Here is a 17,126-nt window from a genome sequence, read left to right as displayed (position 1 = left end):
CATCGTCCAAATCTGTATCCTCTGTGAGAGACTTGGGGGAGTCCAAGTGCCTCCTCTTACACGAATCCTAGCGAGGCGCATCTTCGGTGGGGCTCTCCGGGGGTAACTCACAAGCAAATTCCTCAAGAAAAACTGTCTGGAGCTCCTTAAGCACAGGCTGTCCCTCTGGTAAAATTATGGGATTCGTAGAAAGAGCAGAGGGGGTCAGGGCAGAATCCGAGGGGAAAATCAAGGGTCTCGATCCAGCAGACAGAACCCTTTTACCACGTCGAATGTAGAGGGAGAACGAACCTTCTGGGGAACCAATAAGGAAGATGGTCTCCCAGGATCCGACATGAGAATCGGAGCTGAGCCCGAAGTGGACAGACATCCAAGGGAGGGAACTTGGCCTAAAAAAGCCGGAGCAGATGAAAAAAGTTCAGCTCCCTCAGATCCGATACCCAAGCTCCGGCTCAGAGCGGCTCGGATCCGAGCTGGTTGAATCAGATATGCTCCAGGCAGCTGTAGGTGTTGAGGAAGCAGGTACCATCGACGCCGACCCCCTCACTCAGGCCATCCTCGGATCGGAGAAGGAGAAATCTGTGTAAAAAAGGGAAGTGAGCTCCCCCCTCCTGAGGGAGAAGGGGCTGGCAAGACCCCCATCTGGATCAGAGTATGAATGAACCTCATCATTTTATCCATGTCAACTTCCGATAGCTTTTAAGGTATAAGCCATGCTGAAAGACTGAGACTCTGCAAGTCTGGGTGGAGTATCTCCCCCCCCACCTGGGTCAAGGGGTCTGAGATCAGGAGAAACTGCTTGGGGGGCTGTAAAGTCAGGCTGTGCAGTAAGGGGTACCAATGCTGGAGGATGGCCTTTGGTCTCTCCTCCTTTATTATGACCAGTACCTTGGGAATAAGAGGCAGAGGAGGGAACACGTACACAAAGATGGAGTTCCGGGGGAAGGCCAAGGCATCCACCCTTCCACGCTAGGAGGTGATACTCCCTGGTACAGAACATTTGCAGCTGGTGGTTGAGGTGCGAAGCAATGAGGTCCACCTCCGGAATCTCCCACTCATGGGTGATTTGCATAAAGATTTCCCTGTGGAGCTGCCATTCGTGGGGGTCCAGTACGTTCCTGCTTAGGTGGTCTGCCAAGGTATTGTTGACCCCTGGTAGGTATTGGGCAACTAGGTGTAGGCCAATGGAGACTGCCGTCAGCCAGAGGTTCACGGTTAGCTTGCACAGAGGGTAAGATTGGGTCCCCCCGTTTGTTGATATACCACATTACTGTGGTGTTGTCTGTTTTTATAAGGAGAACCCCTGGCCTGAGATGGGGTTTGAAGGATGTCAGAGCCTTTTGTACTGCCATCATTTCTTTCCGATTGATGTGTAAGGGAAGGTGCTAGGTATCCCAAAGACCTTGGGTGCACCTGCCTGCTAGGTGAGCGCCCCAAGCAATGTCTGAGGCATCAGTGGTGATGGTCTGTCCATTAGGGCGAAGGATGAAGGGAAGACCCTTGTTCTTGGCACAGGCCTCTGCCCACCAGACAAACTCGGCCCTTATACACGAGAGTAGAGGGAGAGAGTGGTCTCTAGAGACTGAGTGCTGACATCAAAGGCTCTTTAGATACCACTGAAGTTTCCTCATGTGAAGCCTGGCCAGAGGGATTAGAAGAATGCAAGATGCCATGTACCCCAGGGTTTGCAGGAACTTCCTCGCAGTGAGGTGACTACGGGAAGCCAGATGGGTAAAGTAGAGAGGCAGGAAGCTCTGCTTTTCTGGGGATAGGAAGGCCATTTGAGATGCTGTGTCTAGCAGAGCTCCCAAGAAAATTATCTTCCTCATGGAAGTTAGCTTTGATTTCTACTTGTTGATGGTGAACCCTAGGGAAGTTGGGAATTTCTTGACAAAGAGAAGGTCCTGGAGCAGCTTTTCTTTGCACTCTGCAAGAATGAGGCAGTCGTCTAGGTAAAGGTAAATCTGTATATTTCTCTGTCTGCAAAATGTTATGGTCGGAGCTAAGCATTTGATGAATAGATAAGCCAAAGGGCAGCGCAGAGAACTGAAAGTGTTGTGATCCTGCTCTGAAGCGCAGGAATTTCCTGCAGGATTCCCTTATGGGGATGTGGCGGTAGGCAGCTTTTAGGTCTAGGGTCACTAGTCAAGCATTTTTGTCAGCATAAGCAGCAGCTGCTGCAATGTTAGCATTTTGAATCGGAGGACCACCAGGGAGGTGTTCAGAATGGATAGATCCAGGATGGGCGGCAAGTGCCCTCTTTTCTGGGAAGAAGAAATAGTCTGGAATAAAAGCCTTTGCCTGTTTGTTCTGAGGGGACAGGTTCTACTGCCCTCTGGGGTATGAGAGTTTGGACTGGTTACAATGCCTCTGCCCACTGATTTGGAGGCAAGTCTGTGTACCCTCTTGGAATTGTGAGTTCGCTGAAGGAGAATTTGTATCCCTGAAAAATGATCTTTAAGACCCATTGGTCCTTTGTTACAGAAAGCCAACTTTCTTTGAAGAGGAAGAGCCTTCCTCCTAGCTTTTGGTGAGTGAAGAGAGGGCAGGGGGGGGGGGTCATTAGGATTTTTTGCCATAGAAGGGTGGCTTAGAACTCTCTGCCTTTGGGGCGGAAGTGGTCCACTGTTTGGTTCTCTGCCGGCCCTGGGATAGGGGCCTGGATGGTCTGTCCCTGCAGGGGTTACCTTGGCCCTATCTGCTAGGTGCAGGGAAGGACCAGTGCTTTGAAAGTTCTTGCTGAACCTGGGAGGTTGAACCGGAAATAAATCATTTAATGTTTACATAGATTTTGCTTGGTCTTCCATCTTTTTAAGCACCTCTTCTGCTTTTACTCCGAACAAGCGATCCTCATCCAGGGATGTATCAATAAATTTTGACTTGACATGACCAGGCAGAGGTTGTTCCTTCAGCCATGCATGGCTTCTAGGTTGTGATACCCACAGTGTAATGAGTGTTTGTCCACTTGACAAGCAGAGTGCAGTAAATCTGCTAACTCTTTTGAATTAGCACAGTCAGGAAAAGAAGAAATCTTTTGTTTTAATAGGTCCAAAGTGTGTTGTTGATATTTTAACATATGGAACTAACAGTTGAGTGCTCTGATAGCTAAGGTTGCAGAGGTGTATATCTTTTTACCCCATCTGTCCAGAGCTCTGGAATCCTTGTCAGATGGAATAGGATTCTTGGCAGAACTAGTCTTAGCTCCTTTAGGTCCCTGTGTAATGACTTCTGGGTCTGCAGCAGGATTTCTGTACAGGTATTTGTGAGAATCCAGTACTCTAATACCTGTCAGGTTTACTGGGAGCAGGTGGGAGAGTGTCGGGGGCTAAGCTGGAATCATGGAAAACATCATCCACCACTTCTAAAATAGGGAGGATGACCAGGGTCTGTGCTGGGGCAGGTCCAGAAACTCTAAGTCTTTTCTTAGACTGGGGGAAGTCCTGAGATTCCCACTGGAAATGTTCCCTAAAGGTGTGAAGGGTTTCTCCAAAGGAAAGGCCCTCTGGAGGGGAGGCAGAAGGGATGGGATTTCTCTGCATCTGAATCTCATAAGCAGTCAGCGGTTGCTGTTCCTCTTCAAAATCTGAATAGTCAGATTCCTCAGAATCCTGTTATGTCATAATTTCTGGAGAAGGGTACCGTTTCCTTTTTGAAGTTGCGGCCTGACTACCCCGGATAAGGGAGATAAGATTCTTTGCCATTTTAAGCATTTTTGCTTGGGGTGGTGGAGTAGGAGCAAGATGGTGGCTAGAAGCAGATTTTCTGGGAGTGGCCTGGCTTCTAGGCTTGAGAAAAATCAGTTGATCTGAGAGAAACGCTAGCTAAATGAGAAGACGCCTTTTTTATCTAAATTAGGTAGTGAAAAAGACCTCCTTGGAAGTCGGTGCCTGCGTCGTGGCTCCGTAACCAACTGAGGCAAAGACAGCCAAAGGCTCAGAAGATAACAAAGATTTCTGTGGCATACCGGACTCTGAAAGGGTCTAGCTAGAGGCCCGTGTAGACACTGAATTGGGCATCAGGGGCTGCAAAAGTGAAGACCTGCTTAGTGGTAGAGTGGTCGGAAGGCTTAGCCTTGTGTTGTCTGTGTCTTATCTTTACCTCTGCGTTTTTTCGGAATGTCCACGGACTGTTGGCTGATGGATTCCATATCAGAACATGAAAATAACTGTCTACAATAAGAGCTCTACGGTGAATGGTTCTCACATTAAAGTGGGCACATAACCGTCAATGGGGGACTTCGTGGTCTGGGTTTAAACAAGTGACCCAGTAAGAATTGAAGTCTCGGTGTGGGATCTGCTTTCCATAGGTGAGACAACTGTTATTTTCGGACATCGGTTAGTGCAAGAAAAAAAAAGGGGTCCCCAGTGGGGTACTTAGCTTTAAACGTTTTCAGCTGAAATTCAAACTCTGGTATCGATCGACTGGCACTTGTGCAAACTACTTCTGCTACGGGCTCCACGGCAAGAAAGACTGACGTAATGACCTTGGCTGCCTTGCTTTATAGCACTGTCAACCTGATGTCACACTACAGGCGACTGCAGCTGACGCAAAAAAAAAAAAAATACATTGACTTTGGTACTCGGGTTGGCCGAAGGCTACCACAGAAGAGATAACCCACAGGTGATGACTGCAACAGTGAAACACGAAGAACATCCATAGTAACCCTAAACAGTACTACAGAAAACTACTATGTAAAAATTATAATCACATCTACATAAGTAATATTAAATTTGCATAAACCAAAAGATACTGTTAATAGAAGGCAAGACAACCCCCACTAGTCTAACAAAAGACAAGTAGTAGTAGAAAACTTTCTTCCCCCTAAATATGGAGAGGAAATAAAAGGTGGAAAAATGCACTAAAGGCAAAATCCTATGCTGAGAAGCTAAGAAAAATAATTTAACATGTCACCTAACCTGACCACTAAAACTCTTCACAAACTGAGCCAAGAGGCTGTAGCATTCTGTTGACAAATGAAATGTGACAATTCAATATATGGAGGGGAATTATGGGTAAAGGAAAGAGCCTGAGCCTTGGATCCAAAAGTTTGTAGAATGGCCAATGTCAGATCTGGTCGGATCTGAAAACCCATCAGTTGAGGATGGAGGGAAGAAAACTTCAGATCACAAAAGAAATACAAATCTGTGTTTTAATACTAAAGGAGGTTAGTTATGAGAAAGGTTCATAGATGGAGAGGAATAAGGAAGACTTTGCAGAAGACAAGAAAAACTGTTAAAATATTTTCTTAGCTTAGAACCATTCTGGCCCCGGCCTTTTCTCTGACCCTCGTCAGTAACTGTCCGAGATCTTATATTTTGAAAACATTAATATAAAATCCATTAACAGTAAAAGGAGCCATACTCTTTACTGGGAGAATAACTTAATCACAGGAATATCCAGCGGCAGGATTCTGTTATGGAAGTCACAGTTCTAAGGACAAGAGTGTGAGAATTATGTAGAGACCAGGATTTAGCAATGGTTGTCATGCACAACATGTTTTAAGTTGAAAAAATAAATAACGAATTTCTGGAAAAATAGTGATGTGCTTTAGGGTAAGGGTAGAGATGGTCACTAAGTGAGGATAGTGGTCTCCTCTTAAAAAGGGCCACTGGCTCAGAAGAACTTGCCCAGTTAAGAAAATGTATGAGTGAATAAATGGTAAATGTAAATAATTTATGCTGGTCAGTTTGATTATTTCACACTGCTTTGAAGCTGGCATACAGATACTGTTACACGTCATCATGTAGCTTGTGTTTCAGGAAAAAAGTCATGTAAAAATACATATTATTAAACCAGTCACTAAAAAAAAAGTATTTCAGCTCCACTGCTATTTTCTAGCTAAGACTCAATAATTCAGTATAAACATATGCAATAACCAGCAGCAAGTAAGAAAATAATTTAAATACCTGAACAGCACACCCCAGCAGAAGTAACAGCATCTTTTTCATTTCTTCAACACCTTGTTCTGAAAGACAAACAATTGCATAGTACAAGCAGATATAATCAAAATGTCTTATCAACCTTCAACCTTCCTCAAGTATGTGGCACTTTTCAAAGTTTTTGAATGCTTCACATTAAGGAAAAAAAAACAAAATTCTAAAAAATATCAAAAGTAACATACAATTACTTTCTCAGAAAGTACAACTTGAAAAGCAGTACATTTCAATAAACATACACTGAAATTACAGATTTCCAAATAAATTATCTTATTAGCAAAAACATTCTGGTCTATTTAGCGTTTATGCAAAATGAGAGAGAGAATACAGTAAAGTTATAGACAACACACAGCATTGTAGGGCAGGCAGTGTTCATTTTAAGTTGAGATCTTACCTTGGACATTCCACTACAAGGATCTTAAATAGCTTACAAAGATTCTGGGCCATTCTAAATGCATCTTTGGTTGTATTTTTAAAATGCAGCTCTTACTTGTTATATCTGGGAAGTCAAGTTCTTCCTCCTCCCCCAAATGCAATAGCATGAGGTTTCTGAAGGCCTTGCCCTACACTGGTTAGAAATTAGTTCTACAAAATGAGTTAAGCAAAACCTGCTACCAGCAGCTGCAAAGCACTGATTTACAGTCAACAGTTTAGATCACTAATAACTTCACTTTCACTAAGCCAGACTCAAGTCCTCAAGCTGGCCAGATTGGTGCAAGAGCACTGCATCCTCCTGCACTACTGGAGACCTTGCATCAATCTGTGATGTCAGGGGATCTGCCCATGGCTTGCTGAAGGAGTGAGGACTGTATCAATATCAATGACAGCAAGTGATCAACGTAAAGACTATTCCAAGCATGAAGGCACACATACCTGTAAATAGCAACTGAAGAGGAACCACAAACAATGTTAAGTCTTAAAATCCCAAATCAAACAAATGTTTTAATGTAACAGCACAGGAGGCAAATTTTACAGATAATACAGAACATTCATACCCAAAATACAATATAATAGTAGAGAACAACTTTCAGACAAATATACCTGCAAAATAACACAGCAGGAAATAAGGGAAGGGCAAACTAAATACAACAAAAGGAAATAATTTCTTGAACTAGATGGTGCAGGCACAAAACAAGCCTCATGAAATAACACCTGAAGTGAGGTTAGTCAAGGGATTTAAAAATGTTCGGAGCAATCATATCATCAGGTTTTCATTAGTTTTATATTTTTTGAACTAAACAATTTGGGCTTGTCAACATGAAGCACAGTCATCCATTTATTTTTACTTCTCATATTCAGGCCTTTGATGTGGAACACAAAATCAGGGTTGCCAGACGTCCCTATCTGAGTGGGACTGTCCTGAGATCAGCAACCCAATCCCAAGTTCCGCACTGCCTCTTAAAATCCTGGCAAAAACAGCCTGCTGCTCCGCATTGAACAGAAGAGGCTCTGGGATTTTTGATTGGCTCAAATACCGGCAAACAAGCCCATCATAAATCGCAAAGTTGAGCCACTTTTGTTCAATGCGGAACAGCAGGCAGTTCCGCATTTTTTTTTTTTTTATAAAGTCTTCGCTTAGCGTAAATGGTCTTTTTTGTCCCTACCTCTCCTTTCATAAATCTGGCAACCCTGAACAAATACAAGAATGAAGAAAAAAAACATTTTTTTTTACCACAATTATCTGGCAGAGCAGCAAATTTCGGCTTTGAGCTATTAAAGTGCTGCTTGGAGTATAGGATTGGATTTCTTCCATTTCATTTTTCCTACTGTACATCTCTGAACAGCTCACTTAACCAGACACTGCTCTCAGGTCACCCCTGAAAAGGGACACTTATGTCCAGCTGGCTTGCCCAGCTAATAAATGTATTTTTTAAAAAAGTACACAACATCATTGTATTTAACAACACCAGCATTCCCTCCAAATCTTATGGTAGAATTCCTAGCAACTGGCTGCCAGTCCAGTGTTATAGTACTTGACATCAGTTCATAAGAAAAAAAAATCTCAAATAATGTAAACATTAACTCAAGTTTTACACTGACATATTTAAAGAACATCTTATTGAATTATTTGTGACAGACAAACTTAAAATTAACAACTTCACATTTACAAACATTACACATCACACAATATAATCAAACATTACATAAATTGTTCAATTCCTGCCTTTTCTTAAACCTCATTCCTTTTCCAAAACATCTTTCTCCATGTATTGTTCCCACAATTTCCATTTTTTTCCTATAATTTACTCCTATCTTTTTCTAAAGACTTTACTCACTGTTCTTTTACCTCGGTTACAATATTCACTACTTCAAGTACGGTTGGTTTAGACTTTGATTTCCATTTTCTAGTAATTACTTTTTTGGCAGCCACCAGAATTAAACTAAAGGCATTACTATGTCAAAGCAATTCACATCCTGTATCCTAGCACAATAAAATAATTTCCTTAGTTGCACTCATTTGTTTGCCCAGTACTCCTGGCAGAGTACTCTGTAGGGAATTTTTGAAGTTTGCCAACCATACCTTTCAACTGTACAGATTTTTGCATTATATTTTTGGTCTGTTACTCAAAATTTGTGGCTTTCTGGCAAATCATTCCAGACTGAAGTCACTAGACAATTACACACATTTGAATTTCAGCTTGTTTATCCTTCAAAAACATGTATGCTAACACAAAACCTGTTATTCTAGTAAAAGTCTACATGAACAATAGCAATATTTAAAATCTGCCCCAATTTTTGAGCCTTTGTCCCCCATTGTTTTAGGCTTTGTCCAGATTTCTTACACTAAGAAATCTGGACAAAGCTCACAACAGAACCTACTGCAAGTTTATATACCCAATAAAAATAGTGGCAAACTACTCTACTGCTGTGCCATAGCAAAGGCTTGGAATAAATTACCACCAAATGTCAGATCTAGTACTAAATCTAACACCTTAAAATTAGCACTGAAAAACTGCTTCCATAATTCTTGGTCTTGCTCTTGCAATGACCCTACATGACTTCTATTAATGAGCATGTTTTTTCTTTTCAGCATCTATTACTGTTATTTCTTCACACAGACTTTTCCACTCACTTCCTACCTGGCTTTTTCTCCCTCCTCCTCCTATACATGTGTCTATACTTATAACTTTTCTCCATCTCATTTACTGCTGTTTGTATTCTACGATCTCCTTACATACTATACATTCTTTTTATGCCATCTTCTTTCTTTTTGACTGTTTTTTTTAATCGTGATATATTTGTACCATTTACATTCCAATTTCATATGATCTCTGTTCATCTGCAATAATTGTAAATTACTTTTAGCTTTATATTTTCTTGCTTGATATGTAATAATTGACCTTGTTATTTACTGTTTCATGTACTCTTGGAACTTTTTTATTCAAGCCCTGGCTGAAAAGGGGCTTTTGGCCCAGTCAGACTAACCTGGTTAACAAATGTCACATGCTGCCAATTCATTACACTCCAAAAAAAAGAAGTTATGTACCTACCATAACGTTCCATGTTAGTTGTCTTCATCTCGCCTTCCTTCTTGCTGTTTGGGTTCGGAGCCAATTCTCGGTTCCGACTCGGCCATCTTATACAGCTCGAGAGCTGTTTACTGACTCAAGGCTACCCCTTATCCCAGAATGCCCAGCGTCAGCTACCCAGACCTCGTTTGTGATAGCGCACACTAGACATTAGTAGAGTAACCAGTTACTAAAACTGGTTGTACAATACACCTAAACAAGGAAAGAGTTACAGATTTACCTGGCATGTGAAGTAACAAAAGATGCTCAGCCAGTGAAAACAAAAGGGAACTCCTCACAATCCTCTAGGAACGGGGAAGGAGGGAGGGACGCAAGAAGGAAGGCGAGATGAAGACAACTAACATGGAACGTTACGGTAAGTACATAACTTCTTTATGTTATCTATCTCACCTTCGTTCTTGCTGTTTGGGACAACGTCCCTAGCACCTAAAATCCCGAGTGGCTCATTGGAACAAACTCTTCAGAACAGTAGAACCAAAGGAGGCTCTGCTCCGGGAGACCATATCTACCTTGTAATGAGAGATAAAAGTGTGGGGGTTTGCCCAAGTGGCAGCTGCACAGAATGAGTCTATGGGCAACCTAGACTGAAACGCTGCAGAACTGGCTAATGCTCTAGTGGAATGACCTTTTGATTTAGCTGGTAGTTCTTTATTTCGTAATTGATAAATAAAGGCAATAAGTATCAGATAACTATCTGGATAAGGTCACTTTAGAAACTGGAAGTCCTGGTTTGTTGAAAGCATAACAAAGAAATAACTGGTCTGACTTTCTTAGTTCCTTAATTCTATGGAGGTAAAAACTCAATTGTCTGTGTACATCCAATTGGTGGAGCTTGTATTCTGCCTTGTTACTGTGATTAGGAAAGAAAACTGGGAGATCTATGGATTGATTTAAATTGTTCTCTGAGCAGACTTTAGGAATAAAGGATGGATTGGTCCTCAGAGAAACTCTGCCCTTGTGAAACACCAGGTAAGGAGGACGAACACATAGTGCTTGAAGTTCTGAGACACGTCTAGCTGAAGTGATAGCAACCAAAAAAAGTGTCTTCCAAGAAAGAAATTTTAAAGGACACGATGCTGCCGGTTCAAAGGGAGGCAAAATTAAGGAGGCTAAAACTATATTGAGATCCCAAGGAGGGGGAGGATCTCTAACTGGGGGTCTGAGAAGAGATGTTCCTTTCATAAAGGCTTTGCAGAGCTTATGAGATATTATGCTAGAATTAAACATACCGATATGAAAATTAGAAATGGCAGCTAGTTGTACTCTAATGGTAGCGGAAGCCGCACCAGACTGAAAAATCTGTGTTAGAAATTCAAGAATTTTGTGGATTGGGGCTAAGAAAGGATCCAAATTTCGGGATTCTGCCCAGTAAGAAAACAATTTCCATTTACTAGCATGCGTTTTCCTCGTAGTAGACTTATGGGAGGAAACAATAATATCACGGACTGGTGGGGAGATATTGGAAAGCCTGGCTAAGGTTGTTAGTGGAGTAACCAAGCTGTAAGCTGGAGAGTTTGAAGGGATTGGTGCAACCCGCCTGATTGGTGAATCAGCAGACCTGGAACCGGGTCTAGAATCCATGGTTGATCCAGAAGGTGGAGGTGTAGGAACGGGAACCATATTTGTCAAGGCCAATATGGGGCCATGAGGATCATTTTGCAACCCAACGATTTTGCTTTCTGTATGAGTCTTGGGAAAAGGGGGAAAAGCGTAAAGAAGCCCCTGAGGCCAATCGTGGACTAGAGCATCTCTGGGTATATGACCTGGAAGAGGAAGTAGGGAGAAGTAGCTGCTGCATTTGTTGTTGAGAGGAGTGGCAAATAGGTCACAGCAAGGCTGTCCCCATTTGCGGAAGATAAGATCCGCAACTTCCTGATTCAGAGACCACTCGTGCGGCATGAGGATAGCTCTGCTGAGCCTGTCCGCTATAACGTTGGATTTCCCAGGGATGTGCGTTGCTATCAGAAAACGTTGGGAGGAAATCGCCCATTGCCACAGTCCGAGTGCTTCTCAACATAAGGGGTAAGACCTGGTCTCGCCCTGTTTGTTGATGTACCAAACCACTGACATGTTGTCTGTCTGGATTGCAATGGTCTGGGAAAGGTTGAAGGGCTTGCAACGCTAGGAGAACCGCTCTCATTTCTAGGACATTGATATGAAGACGGTACTCGTGAGGTTGCCAAGTGCCTTGGACTGTCCTGCCTAGATAATGCCCCCGACCCTATCAGGGAGGCGTCCGTGGCCACTGTGGCTACCAGAGGGGGTTGTATGAAGGGTCTGCCCTGAATTACTAGCGGGGTGACCATCCACCAAGAAAGGTGCCTTTTGCATGTTTCTGTGATCAGGATCATGTGAGACATGGGTAGTTCCTGGAAAGACCACTGCGTGAAAAGAAGCCATTGAAGGATTCTCATGTGGAAACGCGCTAATGGGACAAAAAGAATTGCAGCTGTCATGCAGCCTAGAGCTTGGAGGACATGTCTGACTTGAACCCTTTTGCTCTGCATTAGAAATAACACTTGTTGATGAATAGTGGAAACTCTTTCCTGTGGTAATCTTGCAAACATTTCTTTTGTGTTTAATTCTGCTCCTATGCATGTAATAGACCGACAGGGCAACAAGGCAGATTTTTCGAAGTTTACTGTAATGCCTAGTTGAGTGCATGATGGAATTGTATAATCCCGTGCCTCTAAGAGTTGATGCCTGGTGGTAGCAGTCAGGAGCCAGTCGTCTAGATAGGGAAAAACCTGGAATCCTTGATGCCTCAGGTGAGCTGTGACTACTGCCATACACTTGGTGAACACCCTGGGGGCTGAGGTGAGACCAAAGGGCAGAGCTCTGAACTGGTAATGACTGGCCCCTACCCAGAAGGGAAGAAATCTCCTGGAGCGTCTGTCCATCTTGATATGGTAGTATGCGTCCTGAAGATCTATGGAGCACATCCAATTGTCCTGACCCAGAAAAGGGAAAATGGACTGCTGTGTCACCATCCAAAACTTTTCTTTTTGTACAGATTTGTTCAATCTGCTGAGATCCAGTATTGGTCTCCAGTCCCCTGTCTTTTTTGGTACTAAAAAGAATCTTGAGTAAGTTTTGGATCCTAGTTGGTCTGCAGGGACTTCTTGAAAGGCGCTTTTTTCTAGCAGTCTTGAAACTTCTGTGACTGCTTGATCCCTTAGATTGGGTGGGACATCTGGGATGGGCTTTCTCGATTCTATGGGGGATTGATGGAAGGGAATTTTGTAACCTCCAGATATGATGGATAGTACCCATCTGTCTCTTGTTATATTTTGCCAGGCTTTTGGGGACAGAAAAAGTCTTCCCCCGACTGCCTCCAGAGGTGAGCAGTCGGGCAACCCTTCAGGGATGCTGGAAGGGTTTGGCAGAGAAAGTTTCTCTGTCATCCTGGTTTTGCGGTCCCCCTCTGCCACGAGGGCGGCGTCTGTTATTGTTGTTTCCCCCTCTGCCTCCGGGGAAAAAAAAAAAAAAAAAAATCGCCACGTGTCAGGCAAGGGTCCCTGGGATTTTCGGAACCACATCTTTCCACTCTTCTGACCTTTGGGATAAGGTCTGGAAGGAGTGGAAAAACAGACTCCCACGGCAGAGAGAGTCTTGCCTTCCTGTTCACACCTGGTCAACGTGTCTTTCACCTGAGGCCCAAAAAAGAAGAGAGCCATCAAAGGGAGTATTGGTGAAGGACGCTCGAAAGGGTTCCGCAAACTGACACAGCCGCAGCCAAGCATATCTCCTGAGAGAAACACCTGTCCCTGCAGCTCTGCTCGCTCTATCGGCTGCATAGGAAATCAGCCTCATGGAGGAGTTAACTATGGAATTAAGAGTCATAAGCTGAGAAGCTACTTTGGCTGCTGTTCCCTCAGCTGTAGGATCTTGAAGGGCATCTCCAAGCTCTTTCAGGAGATCCCTTTGAAGATGTGTAAAATGGCATAGATAATTCAGGGACCTCACAGGAAAGGTCGCTGAAGCAAACATTCACTTTCCATATCTGTCCATCGTCTGAGACACTCTGCTCGGAGGATGAACAAAAGAAGAGGTCTCTGCTAACTCTTTCTTGGTGGCTGCTGCTACCACCATGGCATCAACGGGCACACCTTTGGAGAGGAATTGCTTGTCCTGGGGGGCTGTAATGAATTTATTTGGTCTCCTCGGAGTAGGTTCCACAGAATCTGGAGCTGACTAAGCCTTTCAAGCCACTACAGACATGAGTGGATCAAAAGGAGGAGATACCCAGGAGGTGGAAGGTCGGGAACCAAATGCGTCCAGGTATACAGACTCGTCCTTGGTAGGGGCTAGGGAAGTCCAGTCCCTCCTCTGCCTACACATTTCAAGGATGTCCGAAAAGGAAACCTCTTCAGAGGGAAACCTTGGGGACCCTTCCGATTCATCCATGTCTGTATCTGAAGTGACAGACTCAGGGGAGTCTATGTGCTTCCTCTTACACTTCTTCTGGGGAGGCTCCTCCGAGTGATCAGGGGAGGCTTTGGAAGAAGAGGGATCACCCAATGGGGTATCCTGGGGCATAGGTCCCCTACGCTTGGGGTCTGGAGGAGGAGTAGAGGTTGGCACAGACACCATGGGGGGGGGAAGAGCCAATGGAGCTGGCAGTAGAGGTGTCTCGGGGGACAGCACACTCTGCATGTCCTCGAAGGCATCCCGACCTCTAGGCAGAGAAAGCTCCGGCTCAGAACAGGAGTCTTTCTCTGTGTCAAGGGTGACCGCTCCGAGGCCGATGTTGGAGCTGAGCTCACCTGCGCTGAAGCTCTGAGAGGGAGAACGGGGACGGAAAAGGGTCCGATGCCACTCCCCCCCCCCCTCCTCGGAGCCGACGAGAGTGCCTTGGTGCCCAGATGCCTCGATAAAAGGAACAATCGAGGTAATTGGAACTGAAGGAGAAATAATGATCGGCGCCAACAGTTCTACTGCCTGTGGATTCATTGTCTCCGGCTCCGAGCTAAAAGTAGTCGGAGGAGGAATAGAAATAGAGGCGGTTGGAGCAGATACCTGTTGAGGTGGGCTGGACAGAATTTTTGCCAGTGCCTGTGACTTAAGCAACCTACTTACTACTCTCTCCACATCATGATCCGATAATCTAGAGGATCGAGAGGAGTGGAAAGAATGATGGCTACATTCACTCTGTAATAAAGGTGACTGTGGTGCCGAGTGGATGGACTCCAAGGATGGCAACCTCAGTCTCTTATGGCTTCGAAATAGCAGATGGAGCCGACGGAGGAGTTGTCTTGTCAGTGCCAGCCGGTACCGACATACTTGGTTGGTCAAGTAAAAGAGTCTGTTCCGAAGGTGGAGCCGACAGCTTGACAGACTTAGGAGATTTCGCTAGCTGAGCACTTTTAGCCGGAGAATCCTAAGGCTTCAATAATCCCCAAAGGATTAATTTGTTTTTCCGCTCCTGCAGGACCCTTGGACTAAAAGCATGACATATAGAACAGGAGTTCTGCAGGTGAACAGCACCCAAACAATAAACACAACTAGTGTGCCCATCTGTCAGAGACATTTTCCGACAGCATGAGTCACACTTTTTGAAGCCAGATACCTTAGTATCTTTAGACATTATAGTACAACCACCACACAACAAATAATGAAAAACTATACTATAAAAACAAGAACAAATAAGAGGTTTTTTTTTTTTTTTTTTTTTTTTACAGTTAAATAGAAGGAAAGCCTCTAATTTAAACGGCTATCCTATGGGGGGGGGGCCTCTCTAATTTAAACGAGTTCAAGGGAACAGAAGGCCTAAGAGTTATGGAGTGACGGCCAACAAAGCTAAAATACACAAGAACGCGAAAAAGGGATAAAGGAATATTATCTATATACTAAAAGACAATTACTTGACAAACTTTCAAGGAAAAAACAATATATAATATCAAAAAGATTATACAAGCCTGAGCCAGTAAGGAAGCAACCTCGCAGCTGAATCGGCAAACGAGATCTGGGTAGCTGACGCTGGGCATTCTGGGATAAGGGGTAGCCTCGAGCCAGTAATCAGCTCTCGAGCTATAGAAGATGGCCGAGTCAGAGCCGAGGATCAGCTCCGAACCCAAACAGCAAGAACGACAGCGAGATAGACAAATTAACATTACATGTTCACCTCAGGTACACCCTCTCTCTTCCCCATCACATCTCCACCATTTGCCATCTACTTGAGGAAAGTTCTTTGGAGTTTGCTTAGGGTATAAAAGTACCTATACAAATGCTTCCCAAACAAAACTCCTAAATCTTCTAGACTTTGTTGCATATTTGTGAGCCATATACATGTTCTCCCATTGATTCTTTGTGAATTGCTTTTTTAATCTCTTCTCAATCTTTTCTGACCTCCTCTAACCGATTCCTGAAGTTATCATGCAATATTTTACATGCCTTACTAATTATCCCTTTTTAACAGGAGCTTCTGTTTTAGATTCAACTAAAAACCCAACCAGTGCAGGTCCTTCACCTAGGATTCCCCTAACCCTTTCTCTTTGCCTATACTCTGATATCAGTCTCCGATACAGAAGGCAGTCCCTAGAATGCAGTCTAAATGTTTCTTTGGCCTCTTCCCATTCTATTACCTTTCCCTCTCTATTTATTCCTAATACCTTGGCTCCTTTGCCAGTTTCCTGGAGTAAATTCCAGCGTCCGCTTGCCTATTCTTTGTACACCTAATTGCAACATTCCTATTGGCAGAATCTCCTTTCTCCATTCATGTGCTGGCTTAGTTCTTAGTACTTTTGGCTACTTCATGAATATAACATTCTTTATGACTGTTATACTCTACCTTAAGGATCTGTGTGCAAAATCCCACTCTTTCCTTATTCCTTGAACTCCACCCCCTCGCTTCATCATCATCCCATTCCATGTTGAACTGCACCTTTCTGCTTGCGTTACATATAAAAGCCTTACCTGTGTTACTCTAAAATATCCCTTCAAATCAGGTACTCTTGAACCACCTTATTCTACTGGAAGGACCAACTTATTCCACTTGACTCTTGCCATCTTCCCCTCCCAAATAAAATTCTCCAACTCTTTATTAATTACTATCCACGACTTTGTCTCGTTGATAAAATTAAGTTATATTTAGAAATAGTTTTATCATGTCCCCATAAATATGGGTATTGCTGATTCATGCGTGGGAATATAGTTTACAGCCACAGTCTTTGTTTTTATCTCCTATTAATTTTACATTCTAAAAAAAAACTTGAGGGAAATTACTTCAATTATCAAAATACAAGACGTTTTTAAATGCACAAGGGAAGGACTCATTAGTGATACAAAAGGGGATCTCGACCACATAAATCTCCAGTGAAACGCTCAGTGACATTCTGACAAAAAGCCTAAAACACAGTGCTTTTATTCATTATTTCATGATACTTACTTTTCTGTCTGTCGTTATTGCCAGTACACTAGATCCCTTCAATCAGCAAACCACTGCCCTACCACAACACAAAATGTTGACCAGTGCACTGCCTTACCACAACACAAAAAAATGTTGACCAGTGTTCCAGGTAGCCGTATGGACCAAGTTGCCTGGTCACCATTCTACAAGACAAGTTTTTACTGGCAGGTATGGCACAGGTATTGGTGCCTCACACTTAACCAGGCTTTTTAGCAAGAGTATGGGACATCAAAGACAACTACTGCATTTTTA

The 17,126-nt window shown here is 43.5% G+C and overlaps 1 protein-coding gene across 4 annotated transcripts in view; it reads right to left on the bottom strand.

The window, feature by feature from the left end:
* CCDC88A (coiled-coil domain containing 88A) overlaps positions 1-17,126 on the bottom strand; it is a 4,373,054-nt gene that overhangs the window by 3,333,867 nt on the left and 1,022,061 nt on the right. For all 4 annotated transcript variants that reach the window (XM_044055294.1, XM_044055285.1, XM_044055303.1 and 1 more), the window contains exon 5: positions 5,907-5,965. In XM_044055294.1, coding sequence (XP_043911229.1) covers positions 5,907-5,965 — 59 coding nt within the window. The remainder of the gene's footprint in view (positions 1-5,906; positions 5,966-17,126) is intronic.

The sequence above is a fragment of the Protopterus annectens genome, chromosome 1.part2 (genome assembly GCF_019279795.1).
Source record: "Protopterus annectens isolate FY-2018-M chromosome 1.part2, PAN1.0, whole genome shotgun sequence".
NCBI lineage: Eukaryota > Metazoa > Chordata > Ceratodontiformes > Protopteridae > Protopterus > Protopterus annectens.
This window is presented reverse-complemented; position numbering and strand designations above follow the sequence as displayed.